General features: G+C 38.6%; 2 protein-coding genes across 2 annotated transcripts; both read left to right on the top strand.

The window, feature by feature from the left end:
- The first annotated feature begins 8,070 nt into the window (after positions 1 to 8,070).
- Positions 8,071 to 9,022, top strand: LOC145029308 (uncharacterized). The gene is made up of 2 exons (XM_078977885.1): positions 8,071 to 8,424; positions 8,493 to 9,022. The coding sequence occupies exons 1-2, from the start codon at positions 8,092 to 8,094 to the stop codon at positions 8,964 to 8,966; spliced, it is 807 nt and encodes a 268-aa protein (XP_078834011.1). The 5' UTR covers positions 8,071 to 8,091; the 3' UTR covers positions 8,967 to 9,022.
- A 17,786-nt stretch (positions 9,023 to 26,808) lies between these two features.
- LOC145029306 (uncharacterized) lies at positions 26,809 to 27,691 on the top strand. The gene is made up of 2 exons (XM_078977884.1): positions 26,809 to 27,138; positions 27,215 to 27,691. Exons 1-2 carry the CDS (start codon positions 26,809 to 26,811, stop codon positions 27,689 to 27,691), a joined length of 807 nt encoding a protein of 268 aa, XP_078834010.1.
- Positions 27,692 to 27,722: the final 31 nt, after the last annotated feature.

Here is a 27,722-nt window from a genome sequence, read left to right as displayed (position 1 = left end):
AGAAAGAGTAAAGTGTGTGACGTGCGCGACCGGCCGAGCTCAAGTAAGTATTCCCCATAGTACCCATACAAGTTTATGTTATGTCTATCAGCTTACGTAGAACTGCATGCTAGAATAGGCTAAGGATCTAGGAGTGATGCCTTATGTGCCTGCTTATTTGTTACAGCTTTATGAATATGGTATGCTAGAATTGAGTAGACAGCAGTAGGATAGCCTGTTTAGGTTATGCCTGATAGTATGAGCTTAGCATCCTATGTTAAGTGTCGTTTCTTGTTCTAAGAACAGTTTTGGCTTGAGTCTGTTTTTCCTTATCCGAATGCTGCTTGCTTCGTGCTTGGTGGGATTCTGAGTAATGGGAGTGAGCCACTAGGTAAACACGTCACACCACATGTAATCAGGGTTGAATAATCCCAAAGTGTTGGAACTGGCCCTATTGCGCAGCTCTTGTTTGAGTCCAACCGTTGTAGGGACGGATCTTTTACTTGAAGGACTATCTAATCCTCATCACATGTGATGGTGTTTAGGTGGTGGCTAACTGGCATTATGAGGAGACCTACAGCAGCTGAGGACCAGTTGTGTTGAACTTGAGTTTTCCCTAGGGCAAGCCTAGGATGAGAATAACAGAGAGTAGCAGTAGTAAAGGGGAGTTGGTGGAGTCGAGGAATTCCTCGGAGAAGGTACGGATAGATGCGGAAGGTAGTATGGGCCCGTACTACTGAAAGCAGAGGATCCGTACCCGAGCCGAGGAAGGCCAAGACGAGACCAAGGAACCTGTAAGTAGTTGAGATCCCTCAGAAAGTAGCAGTACCACTAATGATTATTATAATGTTTTGCAGAATGGTGGTACTTCGACCGAGACTGACAGATGGCGGGTCAGGAGAGGGGTCAGGTTCGGGATCTGGCACCGAGCCGATTGAGGAGAGGCTACGTGAATTCATCACGTCGGAGATCACTAGGGGCATCCTTGAGTCGACCCCCATCATCTTTGGGTCGATCAAGGAAGGGATCGTGGAGTTGATGGAGGATCGCCTACGGGCATTCAGGAGCGACTTGGCCTCTAGCCAGTCGGGATCTCGCACACTGTCCTTCAAGGACTTCAGGGGCAGTGGTGCGCCGGATTTCCATGGGGTGAAGGACCCCATTGTCGCCAGGCGGTGGATTACGGATATCGAGTCCGCCCAGTTGACCAGCTTCTGCCCCGAGGGGTCGAAGGTGAGGTACGCAGCAGGGTGTTTGCGGGACCGGGCCCGAGATTCGTGGGAGTCAGTGGGTGACTCGTTGGGAGCCTCGGCTATCGAGGCAATGACCTGGTCGGACTTTGTGACTAGGTTCAGGGCAGAGTTTGCGCCAGCGGTCGAGCTTCAGCAGCTGGCCAGGGAGTTTCTAGACATGAGGCAGACGACAGAGACCGTGGCGGAGATCACCGCCAAGTTTCGGGAGAGGGCTTTATTGGTGCCCCAGTATGCAGGTGACGAGGATATGAGGAGGACTCGTTACCATGATATGCTACGAGCTGACATTCGAGAGCATGTTAGCTTTTCGGCTTGCCCTACCCTGGACTCCATGATTGCCAGGGCTAGGGAGAGAGAGATAGATTTGGAGCACATCCGGAAGCGGAAACTTAAGGATGGTCAGGCATCAGGGGCTTCGGGGAAGAAGCCCAAGGGATCAGATGGGAGGCCAAAAGGCCAGTCGGGACCGAGCCGCTGCAGGAGGTGCGGCAGGCCGCACGAGGGGGCGTACAGGATGGGATCGTTAGGCTGCTACAAGTGCGGCAAGTTTGGGCATATCAGCAGGGATTGCACTGCTCCTGCGATAGTTATTCAGACATCAGAGTTGCTGTGTTTCCACTGCAACCAGAGGGGCCACAAGAAGGCCAATTGCCCCATGTTGACAGTTTCAGCGCCAGTGAAGGCGCCAGCTCCAGCGACCCTGCGGATCACGAATGGCCGTCAGGGCAAGGCAGAGGCTCCAGTGGTGAGGAGTCGGGCATTTCAGTTGACTGCCGAGGAGGCACGCGCCGCGCCCGATGTGGTGACGGGTATGATTCCTTCCTTCTATCTTTTATTTTACGTTGTTATGATATTGATATGTACTCCGTGTGTATACATGTGTATTAGGATCGTTCCATGTGAACGGCATCCCGGTTCAGGTATTGTTCGACTCGGGTGCATCCCGATCGTTCGTTTCTCTTGCTCTTAGCAAGAGATTTCATGAGACTTCAGGCGAGCTAGATTGCCCGTTAGAGGTAGAGATTGCTGACGATCGATCGGTGCGAGCATCGATGGTGTTTCGAGATTGTGTTCTGCGACTGTTTGAGGAGCGTTACCTGGTAGACTTGGTTCCCATTCCATTGCGTGGGAACAAGGTGATTATTGGTATGGATTGGTTGAGCCCTAATGGGGCAGTGATAGATTGCGCACAGCAGCTAGTGCGAGTCAGGACCCCAAGCGGGGGAGAGTTAGTGATTCATGGAGAGCGGCCGCAGTGTGGACCCACTGTATGTTCAGCAGCGAGGGCTAGGCGCTACCTTCAGCAGGGATGCGCGGGTTATGTCGCGTATGTGATGGATACCCGGGAGGCGGGTAAGGCGACCGTGAGCGAGGTCCCGGTGGTTCGAGATTTTGCTGATGTTTTACCGAAGGAACTACCTGGGATACCTCCGGAGCGACAGGTGGAGTTCAGGATTGACCTCATTCCCGGTGCGGCTCCGATAGCCAAAGCACCATATCGGTTGGCCCCTCCCGAGATGCAGGAGTTGTCTACGCAGCTGCAGGAGCTGCTGGACAAGGGATTTATTCGGCCAAGCAGTTCACCCTGGGGAGCCCCGATTCTGTTCGTAAGAAAGAAGGACGGGTCGCATCGGATGTGTATAGATTATCGGGAGCTGAACAAGGTAACGGTGAAGAACCGATACCCGCTTCCAAGGATTGACGACCTATTTGACCAGCTTCAGGGAGCATCTTGGTTCTCCAAGATTGACTTGCGTTCGGGGTATCATCAGATGAGGGTCAGGGAGGAGGATATGCAGAAGACTGCGTTTCGGACGCGCTATGGTCATTACGAGTTCGTGGTGATGCCGTTTGGGCTCACCAATGCTCCTGCCGCGTTCATGGACCTCATGAACCGCGTGTGTAGACCGATGCTGGATCGGTCTGTGATAGTCTTTATCGATGATATCTTGGTCTATTCCAAGACTCGGGAGGAACACGAGGAGCATCTGAGGGAGGTACTGGAGACCTTGAGGAGGGAGAGCTTGTATGCCAAGTTCTCCAAGTGTGAGTTTTGGTTGCGCGAGGTGCAATTTCTTGGACACCTCGTCAACCAGAAAGGGATTCTGGTTGATCCGGCCAAGGTCGAGGCCGTGATGAGATGGGAGGTCCCGAAGTCTCCATCCGAGATTCGGAGCTTCCTGGGATTGGCAGGCTACTATCGGAGATTTATCCAGGATTTCTCCAAGATAGCCGTACCCCTGACACGACTGACGAAGAAAGCCGTGGTCTTTCGGTGGGGACCCGAGCAGCAGGCTGCGTTTGAGATGCTGAGACAGAAATTGTGTGAGGCACCGATCCTAGCCCTGCCTGAGGGCGTAGAGGATTTTGTGGTTTACTGCGATGCGTCCATTTCGGGGTTGGGCGCAGTTCTGATGCAGAGGGGGCATGTCATTGCTTACGCTTCGCGGCAGCTCAAGCCTCACGAGGCAAATTACCCGACGCACGATTTGGAGTTGGGGGCGGTGGTCTTTGCCCTCAAGATTTGGCGGCATTACCTCTATGGGGTTCGGTGTACCATCTACACGGACCACAAGAGTTTGAGGTACCTCATGGACCAGCCGAATCTGAATATGAGGCAGCGGCGGTGGTTGGACGTGGTGAAGGATTATGATTGCGAGATCCTTTACCACCCGGGGAAGGCCAATGTGGTGGTCGATGCACTTAGCCGCAAGACGGTGCCGATCAGGGATGTCTGTTTCGGGTGACTGTAGTGACTCCCCTGTTGGAGCAGATTCGGGAGGCTCAACAGGAGGCTATCAAGGAGGAGCATCGGAAGAACGAGCGTGTAGTGGGTCAGGTTTCCTCCTTTGATTATGATGGCAGAGGACTTTTGACATTACACCGTAGGGTGTGGGTGCCGTATCACGGTGGCGTGCGTCAGATTTTGATGGAGGAGGCGCACAAGTCCCGATTTTCTATTCATCCCGGGGCGACGAAGATGTATAGGGATCTTCGTCCGGATTATTGGTGGCCTTGTATGAAGCGGGATGTTGCATGGTACGTCGAGCGGTGCTTGACCTGCAGGAAGGTCAAGGCCGAACATCAGAGGCCGCATGGCAGGATGCAGCCGTTGGACATTCCACTGTGGAAATGGGAAGATATCACGATGGATTTTATCACAAAGCTTCCCAGAACCGCACGGGGAGTGGATTCGATTTGGGTCATCGTGGATAGATTGACCAAGAGTGCTCACTTTATTCCGATTCAGGAGAGCATATCGGCCGAAAAATTGGCCGACATCTATATCAGAGAGATTGTGGCACGGCATGGGGTGCCAGTATCGGTAATCTCGAACAGGGATGTGCGTTTTACTTCCAGATTCTGGAAGAAATTTCATGACGAGTTGGGCACTCGTCTGCATTTCAGCACCGCCTTTCACCTGCAGACAGATGGTCAGAGTGAGCGGACCATCCAGACTTTGGAGGACATGTTGCGGGCGTGTGTTCTGGATTTCGGTGGTAGCTGGGATACCTATCTTCCTTTGGCTGAGTTCTCCTACAACAACAGCTATCACGCGAGTATTGACCGACCCCCGTTCGAGATGTTTTATGGGCGGAAGTGCAGAACCCCGATATGTTGGGGGGAGGTTGGCCAGAGAGTCATGGGAAGCACCGAGGTGGTGCTAGAGACGACCGAGAAAATCCAACAGGTTCGGAGCAGACTTCAGACTGCACAGAGTCGGCAGAAAAGCTACGCCGATAGACGTCGATCCGACTTGGAGTTCCAAGTCGGGGATATGGTCCTCCTGAAGGTGTCATTCGATTCAGGAAGCGGGGCAAGTTGGGCCCAAGGTTCATCGGGCCGTTCAGGGTTGCAGCCCGGGTGGGCAAGGTGGCGTATAGGCTGGATCTGCCAGTCGAGCTCAGTCAGATCCACAGCACCTTCCATGTTTCGCAGCTGCGGAAGTGTCTGGTGGACGATTCAGCAGTAGTACCGTTGGAGGATATTCAGGTTGATGGCAGCTTGAATTACATTGAGCGCCCAGTCGCAATACTTGACAGAAAGACCAAGACGTTGAGAAACAAGAGGGTAGAGCTAGTAAAGGTGCAATGGTAGCACCGCAAGGGTTCGGAATGGACTTGGGAACCGATGGACGAGATGATGGAGCATTACCCCGAGCTGTTTCAGGATCAGGCAGCAAACTTCGAGGACGAAGTCTAAAATAAGTGGGGGAGATTTGTAGCACCTGGTTTCCGGTATGTGAATTTCATTTGAGCATTTCCCTAATTTAGCCTTGGACTCGGCGAGTCATAGGGTCCGACTCGCCGAGTAGGGACGAGACTCAGGACACATTTTAAGTAGGCGACTCGGCGAGTCCACATCCTGGACTCGGCGAGTCACCGCTGCTGGATGAAACCCTAAGTTTCAAGGGTTTGCACCCTATTTAAACCCTCATTCCGCCCCAACTCATCCCCATTCACCCCCAGAACTTCCCCATCATCGTTTTCCCTTGTTTCCTTGAGAGATTGAGGTGTTCTTGGTGTGTTCTTGAAGGTTTTGAGGAGAAAGAGGAGTAGATCAAGGAGAGGAGAAGGAGATCAGCCATCTTTGTGTCATTTCAGCATCTTCCTTGAGGTATATCTCGTTTTCCCCTGTTTCTATGCTTAGGATGTCATTTGGGACACTCTTGAGCAATTCTCCAAGCTTGTTTGTGCTTAATGACTCGTAATAAGTGGATTAACCTTTAGATCTAGGCAAGATTGAGCTCCAGGAGCTCAGATCTGTGAGCTTTATGGCCCCATGTGGCTTGTTCATCCTAGATCTACCCTTTTGAGGCATTTTGCTCCCTAAAATCCACATTAGTGAATATCCACACGTAAAGTTGGAAACTTTACGTGTGATTTGTGTCCTAGAAGTCCAGATCTATGAATGGCATGGATTGAAATCGAGTAAATTTGTGTATTTAGTGGATGCATGGCGACGACTCGGCGAGTCGTATAGGTGACTCGGCGAGTCTGGTCGCGAGTCACCGATTTGGTCCCTTCTTCATGTGTCGAGTTGAGCCATGAGTCACAGGGGGTGACTCGGTGAGTTGGGAGCTGAACTCACCCATGTTAGGACTCGGCGAGTCCAAGGCAATCTTCATAGATCAAGAACAGACTCGACGAGTTGTTCATACAACTCGGCGAGTCTTAGCATAAAGTGTTCATCGGATGAAGATGAACTCGACGAGTTGTTCATACAACTCGGCGAGTAGGATGAAGGAGTTGAATGACAGTTAGAAGGTGAACTCGTCGAGTCAAAGCCCGACTCGACGAGTAGAACCAGGGACCCAGGACAATAGTTTGCTAGGGACTCGGCGAGTGGAGATCCACTCGGCGAGTCGGGTCAACTGAAAATTGACTCTAGCTTTGGCTTAGAGCTAGACCGGGGGTAAAATGGTCATTTTACCTAAAGGACAGTTAGCAGTGTTTGATTGAGTATGTTGTGGGAATTGCAGCCGGAGGACTCCCGGAGCAGCAGCAGTCAGTTAGTTCCCGATCAGTTCAGCAGCTACGTTGAGGTGAGTTACCTTCCAGTAGCAGTGGGTCTAAGGCCACAATGCCGACCCACCAGTAGGAGATGTATGATAGATGATTGTCTTTGTGATATCATCTAAGTTTGCTACTACCTGATATGTTATATGCTAGCATGATATGTTGTATGTGATAAGTAGTAGAGTTTGGTTGTTAGGACCGAAGGGTAGTCAGACACCCCAGATACGTCTGACAGTATGTGATGATATGTTTGCATGCTGGCTTGTTATGTTATATGTGATCGTAGTAGTAGGGGGTGAAATAGTCCCCGAGGATCGGTTGTTAAGACCGATGGGTAGTCAGCACCCCAGAATAGCCTGGCAGTACGTATGTTATGTGTTTGTGTGGTATGCGGTACGTTGGGGGAACTCACTAAGCTTTGTGCTTACGTTCACAGTTTTGTTTTCAGGTACCTCTGCATCGAAGGGGAAGGAGCCGGCGCGGTAGCGGCACATCATACACACACTCTTCGGTTTCCGCATTTATGAGATTTACTGGGATTGTACTCTGATATTTTGATGGGATGTATGGTTTGACTTTTTAGAACATGGTTGCGATGTGTTATGGTGTGAACAAACAATGTTTTTATTTATTAATGTTTTCTAAAAGTAATACCTTAAAAATGAAATTTTCGGACGTAAAAATTGGGTCGTTACACTCTACCATAGTGAGATGTTACATTGTTATTTAATGGATTTGGAGTTCAATAGTCATTGAACGCTTCAATTGGAAAAGAGAAAATTTTATAATCTTAATTACATACTATAAATTAGCTTTTATAACTTTTTATTAAATTTTATAGAGTTTTGTAGGAATAATATTAATAGAGTTGCATGAAATCTAGAACATGAAGTGTCAATCCATTGACATTTTTTTTTTACTCTTTCACCATATATATATATATATATATATATATATATATATATATATATATATATATATATATATATATATATTGAAATTGTCAGGTCAATACATATCGATTAAAGGCAAACGGTCAAAAAGCTGCGCTGCTAGTCTTTACTGGATGATAAAATAGAATTTAATTGGAATTGGAATTGAATATATTTTTTTAATTGGAATTTTTTTTACTCTTTCACCATATATATATTTTGACCTTTATAGAATTTAATAGAATTTAATGCATTTGGTTGTAATTGGAATTGATTCAGGTCGGTGGTTTTAATTCAAGTCTGTGTCTCATTTGCCTACCATTATTTTCTTTTGGCTCCTATATATACACATACTTGAAAAGCACCGATTATTACTAATATATAGCATCAAAAATATCAAAAATCAAAATGGCGATCTCACTGTTCCTATTTACATCAACACCTTCCTTATTCATCAATGCAATGTCGATTTTCAACCTGTTGGCTCTCATTACTTCCGGTTACATGGAAATGATAGGCAAAAACAAGCAGTACGCCAAGTTTTGTGATAACGACACTGGTTCAAACAAGCCAAAAGCCAAGGAGAAGCTTAAGCTGCCTAGTAGAATCGGGATGCTTGTGTTCTATACACCATCGTTCCTCGTGGGTCTTGTCTCTTTTGCTGTTTTTCCACATCAAGATCCTCGATTTGTTATGGTTATATCTATCCTAACTATTCATTTCTTCAAGAGGATCCTTGAGGTACGTACGCATGCATTTTCTTCTTTATAAACTTCAGTTCAAATGTTTTCATACAGCTTGGTGTGCAGGTTCTGTTCGTTCACAAGTTTAGCGGATACATGATGCTTAACGTTTCCATAACAATCGGTTTAAGCTATGGTGTGTCAATTGCTACAATGATTTACGCCCAATATTTATCTCAAGAATCTTCTGAACCTGCTTTCGATCTCAAATACGTTGGACTTGGAATGTTCTTGATTGGAATAAGTGGAAACTTTTACCATCATTACATTCTTTCGAGCCTAAGAAACAAAGCAGATAGAGAGTATAAAATCCCAAAAGGTGGGTTGTTCCATTTCGTTATATGTCCACACTATATGTTTGAAATTGTTGAGTTTGTAGGAGTCTCGTGCATTTGTCAAACGGGATTTTCGTTTTGTTTCACTTTGGGCACTGTGTTCTTGTTGATGGGGCGAAGCTATGCGACAAGAAAATGGTACGTTTCAAAGTTTGGTGGAAGATTTGGGAAGGATGTCAAGGCTTTAATCCCATACTTATTTTAGATATTTGTCGTTTAAGTGTTGGGCGTTAGTGATATGCGATGAAAAGTATTCGATAATCTCTTGCAACACAAAAAGTGGTCTCTGTATGGCCAAAAAAGCATTGGTGAACGCATTTTCATATAATTTCAAAGAGAAATTTTGAAGTATTTTGGTTGATAAATGATAATAGTTATAACAAGGCATAATTAAAAAAGGAGGGGTTATATAATAAAATAATAATCTTTTCTACCTTTGGAAAGAAATATCTAAATGAATGGGTCAGCTTTATAATCAAACTTCTTTGGTGATTTGTATACAAATCGTGTATTTGGGATTTGTTTGTTTAAAATTTATGTTTTTTAGTAAAAATGTTTATTAACTTATTTGATGTTAAAACAGAGTTTTAAAAGAAAACTGTTTACATCATTTGTGATCAAAACGTAATAAACTAAAAAGTTATTTTTTAGTGTTTGGAAAATGGTACTTATATGTGTAAGTATGAAATAATTTATCAAAAATGTTTATGAAATTTTCTTATCACATACTTAAAACATTTTATTATAGTGTATTTTATTATCAGTGTCAACTAAGCAATCTCATACACCCTTAAGTATTTAAACAAACTTTCTCAAACCTATTTTTATTTTACTATTGTTTGTATCGTCATAGTAAACATAATTTCAAATTTTGATTGAACAATAATGTTTCATTAGATGTTAATTATTTAACTATTATAAATTTTTCACTTATTAAAATTAATTAACATAATAATTTGATGTTTTGAAAATTTATAAATATTATATATGATATCTTAAACTTAAATTTAGAAGAGGATATATTAGAGCATGAAAGGTTTTTTTATAGCTTACTATTATTTGGTTAAATAGTCAAAAATAACTAAACACAAGGAGTATATGTCTTTTTGCTTATTATTATTCACCGTTCAATATATATTTTGAGCGGTCAATATAGTTTGAATGTTAGAACTATCAACATCTTTCTTTTTAATAATATTTCATTTTGTTCCTTTACTTTGTTTTTTTTATTATTTATCTAAAATTTATAGATAAAAAAATATAATATATATATATATATATATATATATATATATATATATATATATATATATATATATATATATATAAAAGTTATAGTAACATGTAAATCGTTTGCACGTGAATTAATATGTATATTAAAATATGATGTATTTAACAAATGATTAGTTAGACGATGAAGTTTTATATAAAAATATGTGTAAAACTCGTGTATTACACGGGTTGATTAAAGAAAATAAAATATTAGAATATAAATAATAAGTATTTTTTTAAATAAAATTTTGAAATAAATAATGAAGAAACATATTAATTACAATTTACTAAAAATATTTATTACATTTAATACTTTACATATATAAGTATAAATATTATGTGGTTTTTTAATTTTAAAAATTAAAAAAAAAAGCATGTGAATATTATTTATTTAAAAAAATATCACAAAATGATAATTATCAAAATAAATTAGAGATTGACATGTTGCAAAATTATCTTCATTTATTATAGTAAATTTTAGATAAATAAGGATAAAAATAGTTATTAAAAAAGTCATAAAAAAGTTTAACCATTAGACAAACAAGTTAATTAAAAGTCAATAAAAATAAAACAGTGATATCATTGGAGATGCTTTTAGCCATTTGATAAAAAGTAAAAAACTTAAAATAATTAAAAATAAAAATAATTAAAAAAATATATTAAAAATAAAAGATATAGATAAATATGATATTTTAAAATTTTTATAAAAATATTATAATATTTATAAATTAGGTCGCACAAAAAGATAAAAATTTACAAAAAAAAAACATCACGGTCATTTTTTCAAAATTATCACAAAGAAGTCATAAGCAAAAAGGAAAAAAATTAAACAATTTTGGTTTGTGAAATTAATTTATAAATGGCCTTTACTTTACTAATGATTCTTTTGCTATTTATTTTGCACAAATAATAAGTTTTTTTTTTTTCAAAAAATATGAATAATTTCACTAAATTAAATGCCACATTTTGCAATGAAATGCCAAAATTAGTTTCGCCTCATGTTAAATTGTTAATTTTGCAAAGATAAAAATAATATAACATGTATTTTTCTTAAAATATAGATTTTTTCAAAGGATGAGCAATTTTGTAATATTAAAATCAACTTACAGATAACAATATAACATTGCGCAAAATTAAGCGAAAATATTGATTTCTCCAAAGTTAAAATTCGCAACAATATTGAATGCCATAATTTTTTAATCAAATATAATTGTCAAAACTAAATACCGAGTAAATGCAGAATTAAATGCCAAAAAAGTCAAATATAATTGTCAAAACTAAATACCGAGTAAATGCAGAATTAAATGCCAAAAAAAAAAAAATGCAAGTCAAAATTTAATTTCAAATGTAACAGTTACGTTCCGGGTGTAATGTCATTCTTATCAAAAATTTAAAATTCATTCACTATTACACAGGTGCCACATAAATGTGGTTCTTTCTCACAAGTTAGTGTGGTGCCACATTTTTTTTTAACAATTTAATTTAAATAAAAACCTTTAAATTTCATTAATTCAAATAAAAAATATATAGTTGAATTAAAAAAAAAAAATTAAAAAAAAATAAAAAACTTAAAAAATTTAAAAAGAAAAAAGAACATTAAAAAAAATTTACGAAAAAAAAACTAAAACATACTACATAAAGTCTTCGTCCGATAATTCATCTTCCGAAACATCCGGGGGATCGAAATTAAGATCAATGTCTTGAATTTTTCCTTCTACAATTATTTGGACTGGAAAATGAGTTAACAAACGCAACATACTCAGGATAGATACTCATGATAGATCTCATCAACAAGATAATAATCATATTTATATCACGTTCTATACACTTCAAAAGAAGAATTTAGTGTCGATCTGGCACATACGTTATTGAATATCGAATAACGATTAATAACATTGATGTCGTTAATCGAATCGGAAGAACCAAAAAATGCATGTCAAATCCACTGATTCTATGACGCCTTCGCTTCAAGTATAATTATTGGGTGACATGATCACCTCACGTAAATTGATCATGATATAAGGTAGGGTAATTTTCTCATACCAAATGGAGACAATCTAAACTTCCTAGCATTCCCGGAAAGCCATATACGCTAACATGATAGGCTTGCAATTGCAGGATGTTATTACGTGTAGGTTTATGTAAATATTTTTGGACCGTAAATCTGAGTCACATATTTGCAAAAATAGTGTAGACTATTCTGTGCAATCCTAGTGGATATCCGAAAACTCCCGTCTAACACATCAGGAGGGATGCCATATTCTAATTGACAAAATATGGTTGTGCATTTTTATAGAGGAGTGAAACAGAGTGTACCTCTAACATCGAAACGATGTTGGAAATAACTACACTCCCTAATCAAATCTTCGACTATTTGTTCATATAATGGTTTAAACATCCTGAACCACTTTCAAAAATAGTAGCCTAGAAAAGTGATATGCTCAACAAAGTAGTCTTACATCAAACATTGGCATGTTGATTCATGATTTCTCTAAATATATTTTTGTGATATCCATTGCAAACTTTTGACATCATTATGGCATATAGCATTATACGTTTGTTGCATTATTTTAGCAGTCTCGACAACAACATCAAGCATAAATGAAAATTCTTCTGAAGACGAAGATGGCGACATTTTTCTAGTGTTTTCGAGAGAAATAGATATAGAAAGGTATGATAATTGATTTTAGGTTTGGTAAAATAAGAGTTGTGAGGTTTTATATATAAGTAAAAAGGGGGAAATGATTTTTAAAGAATTTAACCATTCAAAGCATTAGGAAAGGAGAAAGAAAAATAAAGATGAGAGAAAGGGTGCTGACACTTTCTAGCCGCATGCGGCCAAACCGCAGTGGAGACTACAGGGTGGGGGTGGTGTTCCTCAGTACCATTGTGGTAAACCGCAAACGTATTGTGCTCACACCCCAAGTCTTATCAAACACTCAAACTTACGTCAAATTTAAATGTCAAGATTAATTTCTTCAAATTAAATTTGCAACATTAACTTTTGATTAAGGGGATAAATAATGGTTTGCATCCAATATTATAAAAGAAGTTAAAAGAAGTTGGTTTCAATCTGTCCAAATCAACACATTTTAAATGTTATATTTTTTTCCTTTTTTTTCTCTTTGTTCTTAGAGTGTAGAAAAATGTTAGTCGAATTTTAAAGAGTATATGTGTAATTTGGAGGAGGATTAAGAGATTGTCTACATGATTATAACAATTTAAAATATGGTGGATCTTTTAATCTAAAAACCCTTCGTTTTTCTATGGTTTTAGAGTTTTTACTACATTTCTTTTGGATCTTTGAGGCCATGTCCCTAACATTAAGCTCCACAAAGCTGACAGCTCTCTCAATGCTTAACCTAAAACAACTTAATTAACTTGTAATGTTAATTGACATTAATTCAATTAAGCATGTGCACACTAATTAACTAGTAAATACAGATTGAGCTTCTTCTTGAGGTGTTGATGGACAATTTATCCTATAAGTGTGATTGTGACGCTTTGCCTCTAGCTAGTAAAGTGGGTATTGCACTACTATACCTAATTCATGAGGGTGTCAATGAACGATTTGGTTGCAAGTACGCTTTTGGTGCTTTGCTCATAGCCATAACTAGTTGGTATTGCATTCCTATACCCAATTCCTTAGCCACCTTGAAAAAGGAAAAATATATTTCTTTTTTTTATATGGAAACTATAAACTTTGGCATGGTCCACCATATATATATATATATATATATATATATATATATATATATATATATATATATATATATATATATATATATATATATATATATATATTAATGACATTAACATCATTTTATTAATATCATTTAATGTTTAATTTTTTGTGTTATTGGAAATATAAATAAAAATGTATAAAAATTATCATAATAAATCAAAATTTCATACTTTTTAAAAAATATATATATTTTCAATTTTTTGAGAAAAATGCAGATTTTTTAAACTTTTCCAGAAAACATAAATTAAAAAAAAAAAACACATTTTTTCAAAAACTACAACTTTTTTAAAAACTATAAATTTTTAAAATTTAGTAAATTAAAATTAAAAAAAAAACTACAATATTTGAAAAAATAAAAGTATAATTTTTTTAACCAAAAAAATAATGTTTTAGGTGTATATATGCATATTTTTTCAAGTGTGTATGTACATATTTCTTATACTAAAGTATTCGTAAGTAGTAGTAGTAGTAATAATAATAATAATAATAATAATAATAATAATAATAATAATAATAATAACTTGTTTTTATTTACTAATCTATAAACACAATAGTATACATATTTTATTCGATATAAAATAAAATACAAAAAATAAAATGCTTTAAAATTTCAAAGAGTTTTCATGTCTATATGTCAAGATTTCCATATTTGGTTCAATTTATCAACTTTCACATTTTCAATATTTTCCAAAAATTCTTCCAAATCTACAAGTAAATTAAAAAAAAAATGATTAATACAAAAATACTCACAAAATGCATATGTATATATCATGTAAGATTCACATGTGATTCTATCATGTAAGATTTACATTTGATTATATAATGTAATATTCATACGTGATTGTATCTTTTGATATTCAAATATGAAATTCATAAGAAATTTTAATAATAAAAAAATAATAAACGAAGAACACTCACACAAAATGCATGTGTGTATATAGACGTAATTTATATGTGATTTACATTTGATTCATATGTAAATTACATGTGAATTACATGTGATTTACATGTGAATGACAATGTAATTCATATGTGAATATATCATAGGGAAATCTTCAAAAAAGTCACAATATTTACGGAAAAGTTACACTGTAGTCCCAAGATTTTTTTTAAACGAAAAAGTCCTGAAAACCGGCAAAAATTTGCAGTTTAACTAGTTGAAACCGGTAACAAATTAATTTTGGACTATTTCGTAAACTAATCCAAAATATTGTGACTTTTCTGTAAACAAAAAATATTATGACTTTTCTGTAAACAAAAATATTAAGATTTTTCTATAAACAAAACCCTTACTGTCACACCCCAAAATCAAGAACGGCGGAAACGTTCCGGGGTGGAGGACGTCATGTGAAGTATCATAACAGTGTAAAGTAGTAAACAAGCAACAACATCATCCATTGCATTAAAAGTAAAGTTTTAATACATGTGTGTTCTTTCATCGTAATAAGACATCAAAATATGTAATCAAAATAAAATACGAGTCTTGTCTGTGCTCCGTCTTCTCAAAACTTGGTCATCGTACCTGTCTAACTGGTGACCTGAGAATACAAGTTATTTTGAAAGAGAGTATTAGCGTAACACTGGTGAATTCATAAGTATTAATGTGTCTTTGATTTGTAAAAACTAGAAGGTAATGACTTGGAAACCTTTGGAAAAAGACTCTATAAGTGTGAATTGTTTGAAAACAGTTGAAAATGTTTGAATGCTATAGCAAATCCCTATGATTTTTATTAGTATAATGAGTAGCCTTCTACCAAGACTTAAATATTATGTAAGTAGTCTTCTACCAAGACTCGTGTGTTATGTAAGTAGTCTTCTACCAAGACTCGTGTGTTTTGCTATAACAAAGATGGTTTTTCCTTTTTTTTTTACTATTACTAACAGTACCTAGTCTAACTCATCGTTTATTTGGATGTATCACAAAATAAGGTAATAGGAAAAATATAACTATGTAAGTGTTAACCTTTTGTACTAGGATTATCACGACATCGCAAATAGCGACATGTATAACCTTCGAACATCCGTAGATTGTTCAATTTTTCTCTGTAGCTACAGCAGGTTTAAGGAAGGGTTAGTCCCGTAAAGGTAATCCTAGTATAAGTATTAAACGTAGGCATCCGTAGATGGTCATTTACCTCTGTAGCGAACAGTAGGCCAAAGGAATGGTTAGTCCCGTAAAGGTACCCCTAATATAAGTAATAACCGTAGGCATCTGTAGATGTTCATCTACCACTGGTGCTAACAGGTGGGTTTCAGAATGGTTAGTCTTGTCTAGATATCCCGTTGAACTGGGATAGGCAGGACAATTTACACAGAAGGTACTAATAAATCATCCTAGTGAATCGAGGTACAAGTATCCATGTAAGTGTATACAGGTAAATGTATCTACACAAAGGTACTCATGTAAGGTATTCATGTATGCGTATTCATGTAGGCGTATTCATGTAAGCGTATTCATGTAACATGTAATGTATAGTATAGACTCATGAATGAACTGACTCTGATGTAATTCCTTGTAATAAGAATAATGTTATGTATCTCCTAACTGTCCCTATAATAGTTAACAGGAAGGTAATTGATTGTCCAAACGGGTTTATACACCCTTGCTACACAAGAGTGTAGGAACTGACTGAATGATGAAAACTATAACATCAATACATACATAAGAACATAAGTGTATAGATATAGTTTGGTTCAAGAAGGTAAAAATGGTTTTGTAAAACATCTAAGAGATTTGAACAATAATTTAACAATGACTTGATGTCATTATAATAAACATTTCAAACGTAATACTTTTGCTATCAAGGTATTTTTAAGATATAAAACCATTTCATGCATCACATTTTGTAGTATGTGAAATCTGTTGAATGAAAACACAATTATAAATACATATGATTGATTTAATAACATGTTGTTTACTACTTGTATTCCCCCCCCCCCCCCCCCTTAAAGCATTTAAAATCATTTAAAACATTGATTAAGGGGTATGAACTCACCTGTTGTGAGTGGTTCTAACGGGTATGCATGTAGTGATGAGAAGTTCCACGAATGAAGTCCCGAGACACAATAAGTCCTAAATGACATATAAGGACACATATTGACATGAATATAGTGTTCGTAACATCTATATGAAAGGAAACACCTTCCGGGACTAGGAAACACCTTGACCAAGTGTTGGAATCACATGTGATTCAACATAGGAAGGTATAAAGGCACTCACATGAGTTTACTACCACGAGTTCACGGCCCAAGGGAGTTTACGGCCATAAACTCATGGCTACTCACGTAGGAATGCAAGTTTGAAGGCTAGGGAATGATTTAGGGACATTAGCTCTAACCTAGGATGAAAAAGACCACCTTCCTTGGAGTTTTTGAGGAGTTCACGGACCTAATGAGTTTACTACTGTAAACTCATGGCCATTTATGTTTATGAGGGTCCTAAAGGTCACAAGGAAGCATTCTAACTTCAAGCCTAAGCCTTAGGAAGTGTTTATGGCATCAAAACACCCCTAACTTGAGTTTACGGCCCATGGACCATTTGGTCATGTGTTTGCGGCTGTAAACATTCATGGGTGTTGTTATTTTGATTGTTTTGGGTCCTAGACACATCAAGGTAAAGTGTTATGCTAGTCTCTCGACTTAATGAAGGCATTTAGGGCATTTTGACAACTTAAAATGGAGTTCACGGCCCAAGAACATCCTTGGCCGTGAACTCACTTTTAGCCCTTGATTCTTAATGTTTTTGATGTCTAAACAAGCCATGGTTAGTCTCTAGGTTTAGTTTCCAAAGTTTGGAGGGACATTGGGCACTCTTTGGCCCTAAATTTAGTGTTCACGGTCCAAGAAGATCTTGGGCCATGAACACCATTTACTCGGTGATTTGAGGTTGTTTTCTAGCCTTAAACTCATTAGTGTACAAGTCCAAACTAGTTTCATTGCTTAAGGAAGGGACTAGACACCATTTGGCCTTTATAAAAGAGTTTACTCCCCAAGTGTTCTTGGGCGATAAACTCTCAAATCTTGCTGTTTTGTTATGATTTTGATATTTATTAGGCACAATCTAAGCTATATAATACAACTAAATAGAAGTGCTCACGATTTGGGATGAAAACTCGAAGATCCGTGAGAGAGAATTCGGCTTTTCTCTAGTTGGAAATGTAACTAATGAATAAATATGGTTCAAAATCCTATATATATATTCCTGGGAATTTTGGCAGAAAATATTTTATTCAAGAAATGAACTCTAATATCATAGAGTTTTGGAATAACAGAGTTGCACAAAACCTTAGTGCATCCACTCTCCTGATGTCTCCTTAAGTGTAAATACTGAAATACTCAAACTTATACCTAAAAGTCTGGAAATTCACTGTAATTGTTCTAACTTCTATTGACTTGATATGGTTTGTTCCGAATGGAAATTTCGAGTTGTCACATCATCCCCCTGTTAGAGGGAATTTTGTCCTGAAATTAGAATCTATGTAAGGAAGTAGGTAGAAGTGATCGAGTCGTGAAGTGGAAACTTCCTAATCGATTGGTTCTCGCACTCATAAGTGAATCCGGGTCCTCGGTTGGTATTCCAATGAACCTTCACTAACGGGCGACGGTGTTGCTTCGTCCGCTTGACCTCTCGGTCAAGGGTCACTACGGTTCTAATACGAAGGCAAGGATCTCGTTAATCTCGTTCTCGTCGAGTGGGCTTACGAGATTCCCAACGGAAAGGTACATTTTCAAAATCGAGACGCGAAGAGTAAAAATGTACGTTACTGAGTTCGCGGAGTAGGTCTAGTTTGTGAGATACAGGACCGATTCTGGTAAGAATCTAGGAGGTCCTAACTATATTGGATTTAGCTTTCCACGCTTTACAAAGCGTATTAAGCCATTCCCAGAGTGAGACTTCCTAAAGAATTTGGTCTCTCACTTGGAATTCCAAAGGTTCTTTCTCCTGCTTAACTTCCCAGTCAAGGGCCACCCCTTGCTGGGTCAAAGTCGAAAGGGTTTCTGTAATTTGCGAGGAGTTCTGAATGGACTACGATAGTAGGTCTGCACGACCTAGAATTTGGCGAATTTCTGTCGGCGTCTCTGGTGTTGACAAATTCTCAACGGTTTTGACAAATTGAAAGAGTACTCAAAATTTCCCACATCACTAATAGTGTATCTTAGGAATCTGACTCTGCAATTTCAAAACTCATGTTTAGAGAACTTCGCGAAAGTTCCTCTGAAGGTAAAGTTTCCATGGGTTCCTTCTTACTTCGAGGGTAGATAAGTAAGTCATTACAAGGAGGATGACGAGTTGATCTAAGTAAGAATGGCATACTCTATTCATTAAACTCATGAGTGTTATGGGCGTATTGGTCTTATCCGAGGGGTATCACTACGGAATCGAAGTGTCCGCATCGAGTTCGGAGAGTAGTCCCCAGGACATCCTTCCCTTAACACTCGAACTGGTGATATTCGGATTTCAGGTTCATTTCTGAAAGTAATTCTTTCCAATGATTTCTAATGGAAATCTTGACGGAGTCCTCGATAGCCGAGGTACATATGATGCAATCCGTCGACTTCTGGAAGAATAAGACCGGAGCTCTCAAGGGTAAGAATCCTGGTCTTCCAATTCTATTGCTGAGTAGTTCGCTGAGTTGTCCGGGTTGTTCTTGTATCTCCATAGGTATTTAGACTGTAAGGAGATCTGGTTATAAGAGTCATATTGGGTTCTAAGTTTGTTCACATGCCAATGCAATTACTCGTAGTCTTGGGTCGTCTCCATCCTGAAGTTCATATTAGAATTCATACATGGTTCAACGATCAAAATCTCGTGTATACAAGTCGCATATAATTAAGATTAAAAAGGTAGTCGAATAACTGATTCTTCCTTAAGCTCACATCCCATCAAGGGAAAAGAAGTTAAAGTGGAATAATCAATTCTATGCCTGTAGAACCTTGATTATATATCACCCTCATGTATACATTCTTCAGTGATATATTAACCACATGAATCTTTGGATTGAACTTGACGTATTGTACGAGTGATACTGCGGGGATTCCTTCGGAAAGGAAAAGATCTATAAGGTACTCCATGCATGAGTACTTCGGTGTTTTGATATGACGGCTTCGCTGGAAAACCGATCTCGAAGAAAGAGATGTACGTATGAAGCTGGTAATGCGAGGATCGAATTTACTCGAGTCGTATGATAAAGTCGGAATCATATGGAAACTAAAGACATTAGATTTGAACATAAGGCGTTACAGACAAAACACAACAGTGCAACCTTTAACAGAGTTACTATACTAAAGATTTACTACAAGACTATTGCTGCGAACAAGGTATACTACAAAAGACAAGTATACGCATCACGAGCATCCCTTAATGGACGGGATCTCGCAAAAGATAAGACTCTAGTTGCACTAGTTTTGGACAGTTTATAAGTCTGTTACAACGAAACGCCTAAATTAATTTAACGTGGGTCTGGAGTAGTCTCTCTTGTGGCGGTGGTCGGTAGCATACTTCTGTCTGTGCCAGCATTTTCTGCCTCTGGGCAGTTCCTTTTGTAGTGACCCACCTTGCCACAATCGTAGCAAGCCTGGTTCATACCGGTGTTGGGTACTTGGTTGATCGGCCTTGTTAGGCTCTTGCAGTAACGTATGGTGGGCCTTTTTCTGTTGCAGTTTGAGCACTGCATCTCCCGACAAGGTCCATGGTGGTGATAATTGCATTTGATGCATTTTGGGAGATTTCCAACATATTGTCTGGATGGGTTAGGGACAATTGGGATACCCGAAGGTATGGTAGTAGGAGGTACCGATGTCGTGGCTGTGAAGGTTGTTACTGGTGGTTGTTTCTTGTTCGCCCTTCGAAGCGATTTGTCCTTAGATTTAGCCCAAGACTTTTGTTTGTTACTCTTGGTCTCGGGACTCGGGGTATCATGGTAGTTTGCTGCTTGTTGAGGTGCTTGATTGTTACCCGGATTGGAATTGTTGTTAACAATCCTGCTAACATTTGCGTTGTTAGCGTTAAGGTGGGTCAGAATAGCTGACACAGCAGCCGAGACTGCAGCTTAAAAGGTAGATGCAAAAATCTGAAGAGTTGGTGTTTGGTTGAGGGGTCGATCGTTTTTCTTTGGCGACATGATTCAGTTACACGGAAAGAAAAATGAATTTGTGAGCGAGAATGGTTGAACCTATACGTAGTTCGATCGCTCATGTAAAGAATAGAAGTGTGCTCTCTAAGGTTTGACCTACATGTGACATCCCCATTTTCACGGCCAGAAAAGACCGGTTTTGTTTATGCTTTATAAAAATCAGAGTACCTCTTTTAATAAAAATGTTGCGGAATTTGTTCCCAGTAAAAACACGATAAATACGTTATCAAAATATTTTCGAAGAAACGTATTTTATTCATTTTAAAACATTGGGAATGTCATTGTCAATACATAAACATAAGCATAAACAGAACTTACATTTATTTACACTAGTGATCTACATCTCTTTAATATCTCAGTGTAATGTGACTTCATATCAACACCTGTGATATAAATAAACTTAGTGGGTCAGGTTGGGAAACCTGGTGAGTACATAGGGTTTTCAACCCACAATAATATAATTATTATGTTTAACAATCAAACAATCAACCCAATTATCCATCCCCATTATCTTCTTTACTCTTAAGGATCTACCCTAAGAATCAACTATTCCTCGTTCATTCATTCCTAAGGATTATCCTAAGGAATCAGCAAGAAATCCATCGTTGCCACGGTTTACACAACAGGCACTAAGTCTGCATAGTCGTCAGGGTTTAGGCATCAAGTCGGCATGATCACCAAGGTTTAGGCACCAAGTCTGCCTGGTCACCAAGGTTTAGGCACCAAGTCTGCATGGTCACCAAGGTTTATAGTACACTGGGTGAACACATCGTTCACAACACCTACAGGTTGCGAGCCTGCTAGTGTTCCACTGGACTGTCTAGAATAGTCTGTGGTTGTCATCCATACTCTGCTGAATGATGGGGCTATCATTTGGGAAAAAGGCTTCTCACATCGCCCACCTCTCACCCTCACCTCGTGGTCTATAACACCTCTCAACTCATATTCCATCTATTATATCTACCCATGTTTACCCCAACATTATCGTAGATATAAAATATATATACAGTTTAAATCATTTAAAACATGTATTAAATCGTTCATTTAGCATAGACAACAAGTACTCAGATAATATGCACGCATAACACGTCATTTATATAAAATACTTCATATCTATGTGTAAGATGAAAGTAACTATGCACTCACTTGAAAGGTGATGACTTGGTACTCGGACAATACTTCGTTACTGTTAAAACAATTTACCTCGGACAAAACCTAGTATCATTACCACTAGAGTTTAGTCTAACGTTAACCGCGACTAATTAATAGTCTAGATATTATTACTATTATATAAGAGTTAAGAAACACTCTTATATAACTCATAATAATATCATAAATACTCATTATAATTCCCTAATAACGTTACTATATTAAAACATAAGCTATACAAAAGATAAGGTAGGCATAGCTCACTTACAGCGGGTTTTAAAGAAAACCGGGCTCCGCTGGAGCAGCGTTCCCAAGCCGAAAGGCTCTTTTCTCGGGACTCCGGGAGCCTCGGGGATTCCTTCGGGTGCTAGGGAGTTTACCTAGGCTTTTAGGGGGGTTAGGGAGGCTAGAGAGAGAAAGAAGTGGGGAAAGGTGTGAGAAATGAGGGTGCCCCGACTCCCTTTTTATAGGCTGGAAAAGCCAAAAACTCGTCGAGTTGGCCTCAAACTCGTCAAGTTCCAGGCCAGGTGTCACCATCTGGTGGCTAGCCTTGGGGAGGAAGCAACGACCAGGATTGCGCCATGTCACCCGATTTCGCACAACAACCTCGCGACTTAGAAAAATCATAACTCTCGCATACGAGCTCCGTTTTTGACGTTCTTTTTTTCCAAACGTAGGTAAAAACAAGATCTACAACTTTCATTTAGACTCTGTCATCTAATTCTTGACTGATCTTAAATTTAACAATTGGAGGAGATTAGACTTCTAAACGACCGCGAAGAATTCGTAACTCCTTCATACGGACTCCGTTTTCATCTGTCTTTTTACTGTTGAGTTCCTATTAATGACATATTAAACTCTCATTTAGGTCGCATAAGCCAAAAACCGCTCAAACTAAAATTCGAGTTTCGGGCTGTACACTGCTAAGCCGAAACTTCGAAAAATCATAACTTCCTCATACGAAGTCAGATTTGGGCGTTCTTTTTATGGATTTTCTCGGTTTAACATACTCTACAACTTTGGTTTAGATCACTAAGACTAAAAAGTCTTCTATCATAAATTCACTTTTTACGTCTCCCAGTGCCGTGTCGGTTTTGCCGAAAAACTTCGACGAGCCATAACTTCTTCGTTATAACTCGGATTTCGACGCTTTTTATATGTACGGAACCCTTGAGACATATTCTACAACTTGGTTAATATTATTTATTCTAAATAATATTTTGTCGAAAAGTCGTTTTCGACCCCTATTATCTCTAAATTAACTAGCCCGGATCTACGGGCGTTACACTACATCCCTATGATGCAGTCCTAGTACGGAATGGAAGTATGTTCACGAAGGTTTGACCTACATCCCTAAGATGTTGTCCTAGAAAAGATCGGAAGTAAGTTCGTACAATGGTCTCAAGATGTTTGTCGTTCTAGCCGAGGTATCGTTGGTTGGTGAATAACATGAACCAACCATTAAAAGAGATTTGGAGATGTCTCCGGAGTTAAATTGCTATAATCTAATGACTTGACTAGAGCATGTTTCAGATAAACTCTAATGAAAGTATGATAATAGTACTTGAATAAGGAAAATGACACAAAAGTTAGCCGATTGTCAATATCTTTGATATTCACGACGTACAAGTTGGGGAAAATGACCTTGTAAAAACGTATTACATCATATCCAGAGAAGATAGTTCTTGACAGCATAAAGACCTAAATAAATTACTTACAGTACAATATAGTTTCATAGAAAATGCCACATCGGGCATAGACATGAAACGATTCCTTTCTAACAAGGAAAATGAAGTAAAGCATCTACTACTGGCGACGGTCATCCCTCTGGTGAACTCTCAGTTCAGCCAGTTGGCGTTCCATATCAAGTAGGTGTCTTTCGTACACCATCTGGTGTACTCGAAGTTCTATGACTTCGGCTCGTGATTCAGCCAGTACTTGCAACAGGGTTTCATGGTTTCTCTCAGATCTCTCACGAACATCTTCTAGACGAATGGTGCAGAGGGTATGCATTCTCGCATCGGCGACAACTTCAGTGATCTGATGTAGGGCTGTCCTACCTTGAATCTCATTTCGGGCCACTCTGCGGACCAAGATTGGCAAGATTCTATCTGATGAGCCCCCATTGCTCAGGTCATAGAAGCTTCGGTCCCCATTAAATGACATGGGCTGATCTTGTCCTTGGTTCCATGTTTCCAAACATTCCACCTACTCAGGCGTCGGGCCATGAAAAACCGAACGAGGGTTAGGAATTGGAAAGAGAGTTGTCTGGGGTAGGTTCTCAACCTCAGGTTCGGAGTTAGCACCGTCCGAAATGAGATTCCAAACAATGATAGTTTCAAATTTATTTACTAAATAATGGTAAAAACTAAAAAGATGGTGGGTCCCGTATTTTCATAATAAATAAAATGATTAAAATAATTTGATCCACCACAGGCTGGGTATTTTTTCCCCTCTTCTTTAGTTCTTATTCGCCGGAAATGATGAAGACTCCGAAAAAATTCAATGGCTTGAAACAAACGAGGGATTAGGGAGCTTCAATGGAGTTATGTGGAACAAATTAGTTTCAGCGTATTCGTTGGAAAGGGTAACAACTTTTTTTTCACCGGAAAAATTGAACAACTTCGAAAGTTTCATCCCGACTTTTGCTTCACGACCGGTTGCAATAGATGCTTTTCTTTCATCTTATTTTTTATCCCTTTTTTCCTCTGTGTTATAGATCTCCTCTCCATTTCATCTTCCTTTCCTCTGCAACCTTGCAATTACATTGGCATTTGTTCATTGAACAACTCTCATCCACTTCTATCTTTTCCGGTGAATAGGAGTGGCTAAAAGACTCCCGGTTTCTATGGTTTCTCTCATGCGATCTTTTTCTTTATCGGTGTCCGTCAGGCTTTCTTCCACTGATTTTAGTCATGCTAATGTTTGTTGTCGAGTTTACGTTCCGTGTTGTTCTTATCTGTGTTACAAGGGCATATGTATTTATATTTTGTAGTTTGAACCCCAATAGAAACAAAGAAGAGCTTACGTATATAAGCATACATCGTCCACCCTAAAAATAACTTTAACTAAATTGAATTTGTTTTTACTTTTTAGGATTTCCAGAGTAGGTTTGCTTTATCATACTTCTCTTTTGTTTTGATTTTTGTTTACAGTTTTAGGTTTAATTTTTGGTTTTCCTAAAGTCGTATGTTTTAATTTGTAGAAGAATTGTTGCAGTAAAAACGAATTGATATGTAGAGGAGCGTGGTGATGGCTGGAAACATTGATGTGATGTAGTGACGGTGATAAAATTTAAAACTAATTAGAAATCTCTAAAAAAGAAATAACAAAACCGATAATATACTAATTCAGTATCTTTTGGTAATTAATTTTTAAAGTACCATGATGTAGTAAATATTTTTCAAAAATACAACACCTCGGTACAAAACTCGAAGAATGTCATGTCTCGTGTTGGTGACGGGTATGGGTGACCCGTCACAGAAAAGTATAGATGAAAAAGAACGCCTATTAAAATAGTATGTAATTTACCCATGTCCAACAAAAGATGATTTGTAGCCTCCTTATCCATGAACCAATCTGCATTGATTAGGTCCTATAAGCTCATAGTTTGAAACAACTGGGGAAGAAAAGTAACCAGGGCCTAATGGAGCATTGGGCCAGGCTAAATGAATAGCAGCAGGCTATTGGGCCGACTGTTGAAGTTGTCGCTGAGGACCAAAGGAGTTGGGTTGTTGCTGAAAAGATTGACCAAGAGCCCAATGTTGTTGCCACGTGGAAGCAGCGTAAGGAGGATAGAAATAAGCCTAGGCAACCCATGGAGGAAGGCTATTGTGGTTGTTATTTTGTCGGCGTTCTGGCTGTCATCGATCACTCTCACGACGACATTCTTGTTGACGACGATCACCCCACTGCCGCTCCTGTTGTGATGGAGAGTTACGGTGGCAATCAGACTCTCTCACCCTCTCTCTATCTCATCCCAATTTACTTCACTGGTTCCCATTCCTAGTCTTGCACTTTTCCTTCTCCGGATCTAGTGACTTGCTAGGCTCGGTTTTATTTTTAGTAAGTTTCTCATCCATTAAAAAAATGTGGACTTAAATGCCAAATTCTTTTTTTTTTAATATGAATGTCAAAAATTGATTTGGTAAAATAAAATGGGGCAAATGTCAAACACTCATACTTACGTCAAAATTTAAAAATAAATAGCAGATCAAACAGAAACGAATTATGAGCTTTTGAATGGACCAAGACCAAAATCAGTATTCAGTCACCAAGAAAAACCAGTCATTCAGCAACCCTAATTAAGTGCTTTACAAATAACAATACTTCAATACTTCAATTCAACACAAACAGCCAACAGCAGCCCTGGACCAGGAATTATGAGGGCAAAATAATATATGCCAATTCTCGCAGTATTAAACACGGATTACATGGCATTTCGTAAATGCGTAAAATGCAACCTAATGCCGTTCTATTATTTTAAAATAAATAAATAAATAATACAACCTAAAAATATTAAAATATATAAGTAGAAAGATTTAAAATGTAAAACGTTATAAAAACATAAGCTTTAAAAAAATTGAAACTTTTTTAAAACCTCCAAGTATATAATTTGAATTGAATTCAGGTCGTTGGTTTTTAATTCACGTTTTGTCCCATTTGCATACCATCATTTTTTGGCTCTAATATATACCTACTTGAAAAGCACCAACTACTAAATACCATCAAAGAGATCAAGAATTAAAATGGTAATCTCATTGTTCTTATTTCCATCACCACCTACCTTGTTCATCAATGCAATGTCTATTTTCAACCTGCTAGCTCTCATTACTTCGGGTTACATGGAAATGATAGGGAAAAACAAGCAGTACGCCAAGTTCTGTGATGCCACTGATTCAAACAAACCAAAAGAAAAGAAGAACCACAAGTTGCCTAGTAGAATCGGGATGCTTGTGTTCTATACACCATCGTTCCTCGTGGGTCTTGTCTCTTTTGCTGTTTTTCCACATCAAGATCCTCGATTTGTTATGGTTATATCTATCCTAACTATTCATTTCTTCAAGAGGATCCTTGAGGTACGTACGCATGCATTTTCTTCTTTATAAATTAACTTTTGTTCAAATGTTTTCATACTACATGCTTCGTGTGCAGGTCCTATTCGTTCACAAGTTTAGCGGATTTATGATGCTTGACGCTGCCATAACCATCGGTTTAAGCTACGCTTTGTCAATTGCTACAATGATTTACGCCCAATATTTATCTCAAGATTCCCCTGCTCAACCTGGTTTCGATCTCAAATACGTTGGACTTGGCATGTTCTTGATTGGAATAACTGGAAACTTTTACCATCATTACATTCTCTCAAACGTAAGAAAGAACGACGATAGAGAGTATAAGATCCCAAAAGGAGGATTGTTCGACTTGGTTATATGCCCACACTATATGTTCGAAATTGTGGAGTTTGTAGGAGTCTCATGCATTTGTCAGACGGGGTTTACGTTTTGTTTGACTCTAGGCACTGTGTTCCTGTTGATGGGGCGAAGCTATGCGACCAGAAAATGGTACGTTTCAAAGTTTGGTGGAAAGTTTGGGAAGGATGTCAAGGCTCTAATCCCGTACTTATTTTAGATCCTTGTCGTTTGGTTGATAAGGTTAACAA

This window comes from Lactuca saligna, chromosome 2 (assembly GCF_052625555.1).
Source record: "Lactuca saligna cultivar CGN05327 chromosome 2, ASM5262555v1, whole genome shotgun sequence".
In the NCBI taxonomy this organism is placed as follows: Eukaryota; Viridiplantae; Streptophyta; class Magnoliopsida; order Asterales; family Asteraceae; genus Lactuca; species Lactuca saligna.
Note: the sequence above shows the minus strand (reverse complement) of the source record. Positions and strands in the feature narration are given on the sequence as shown.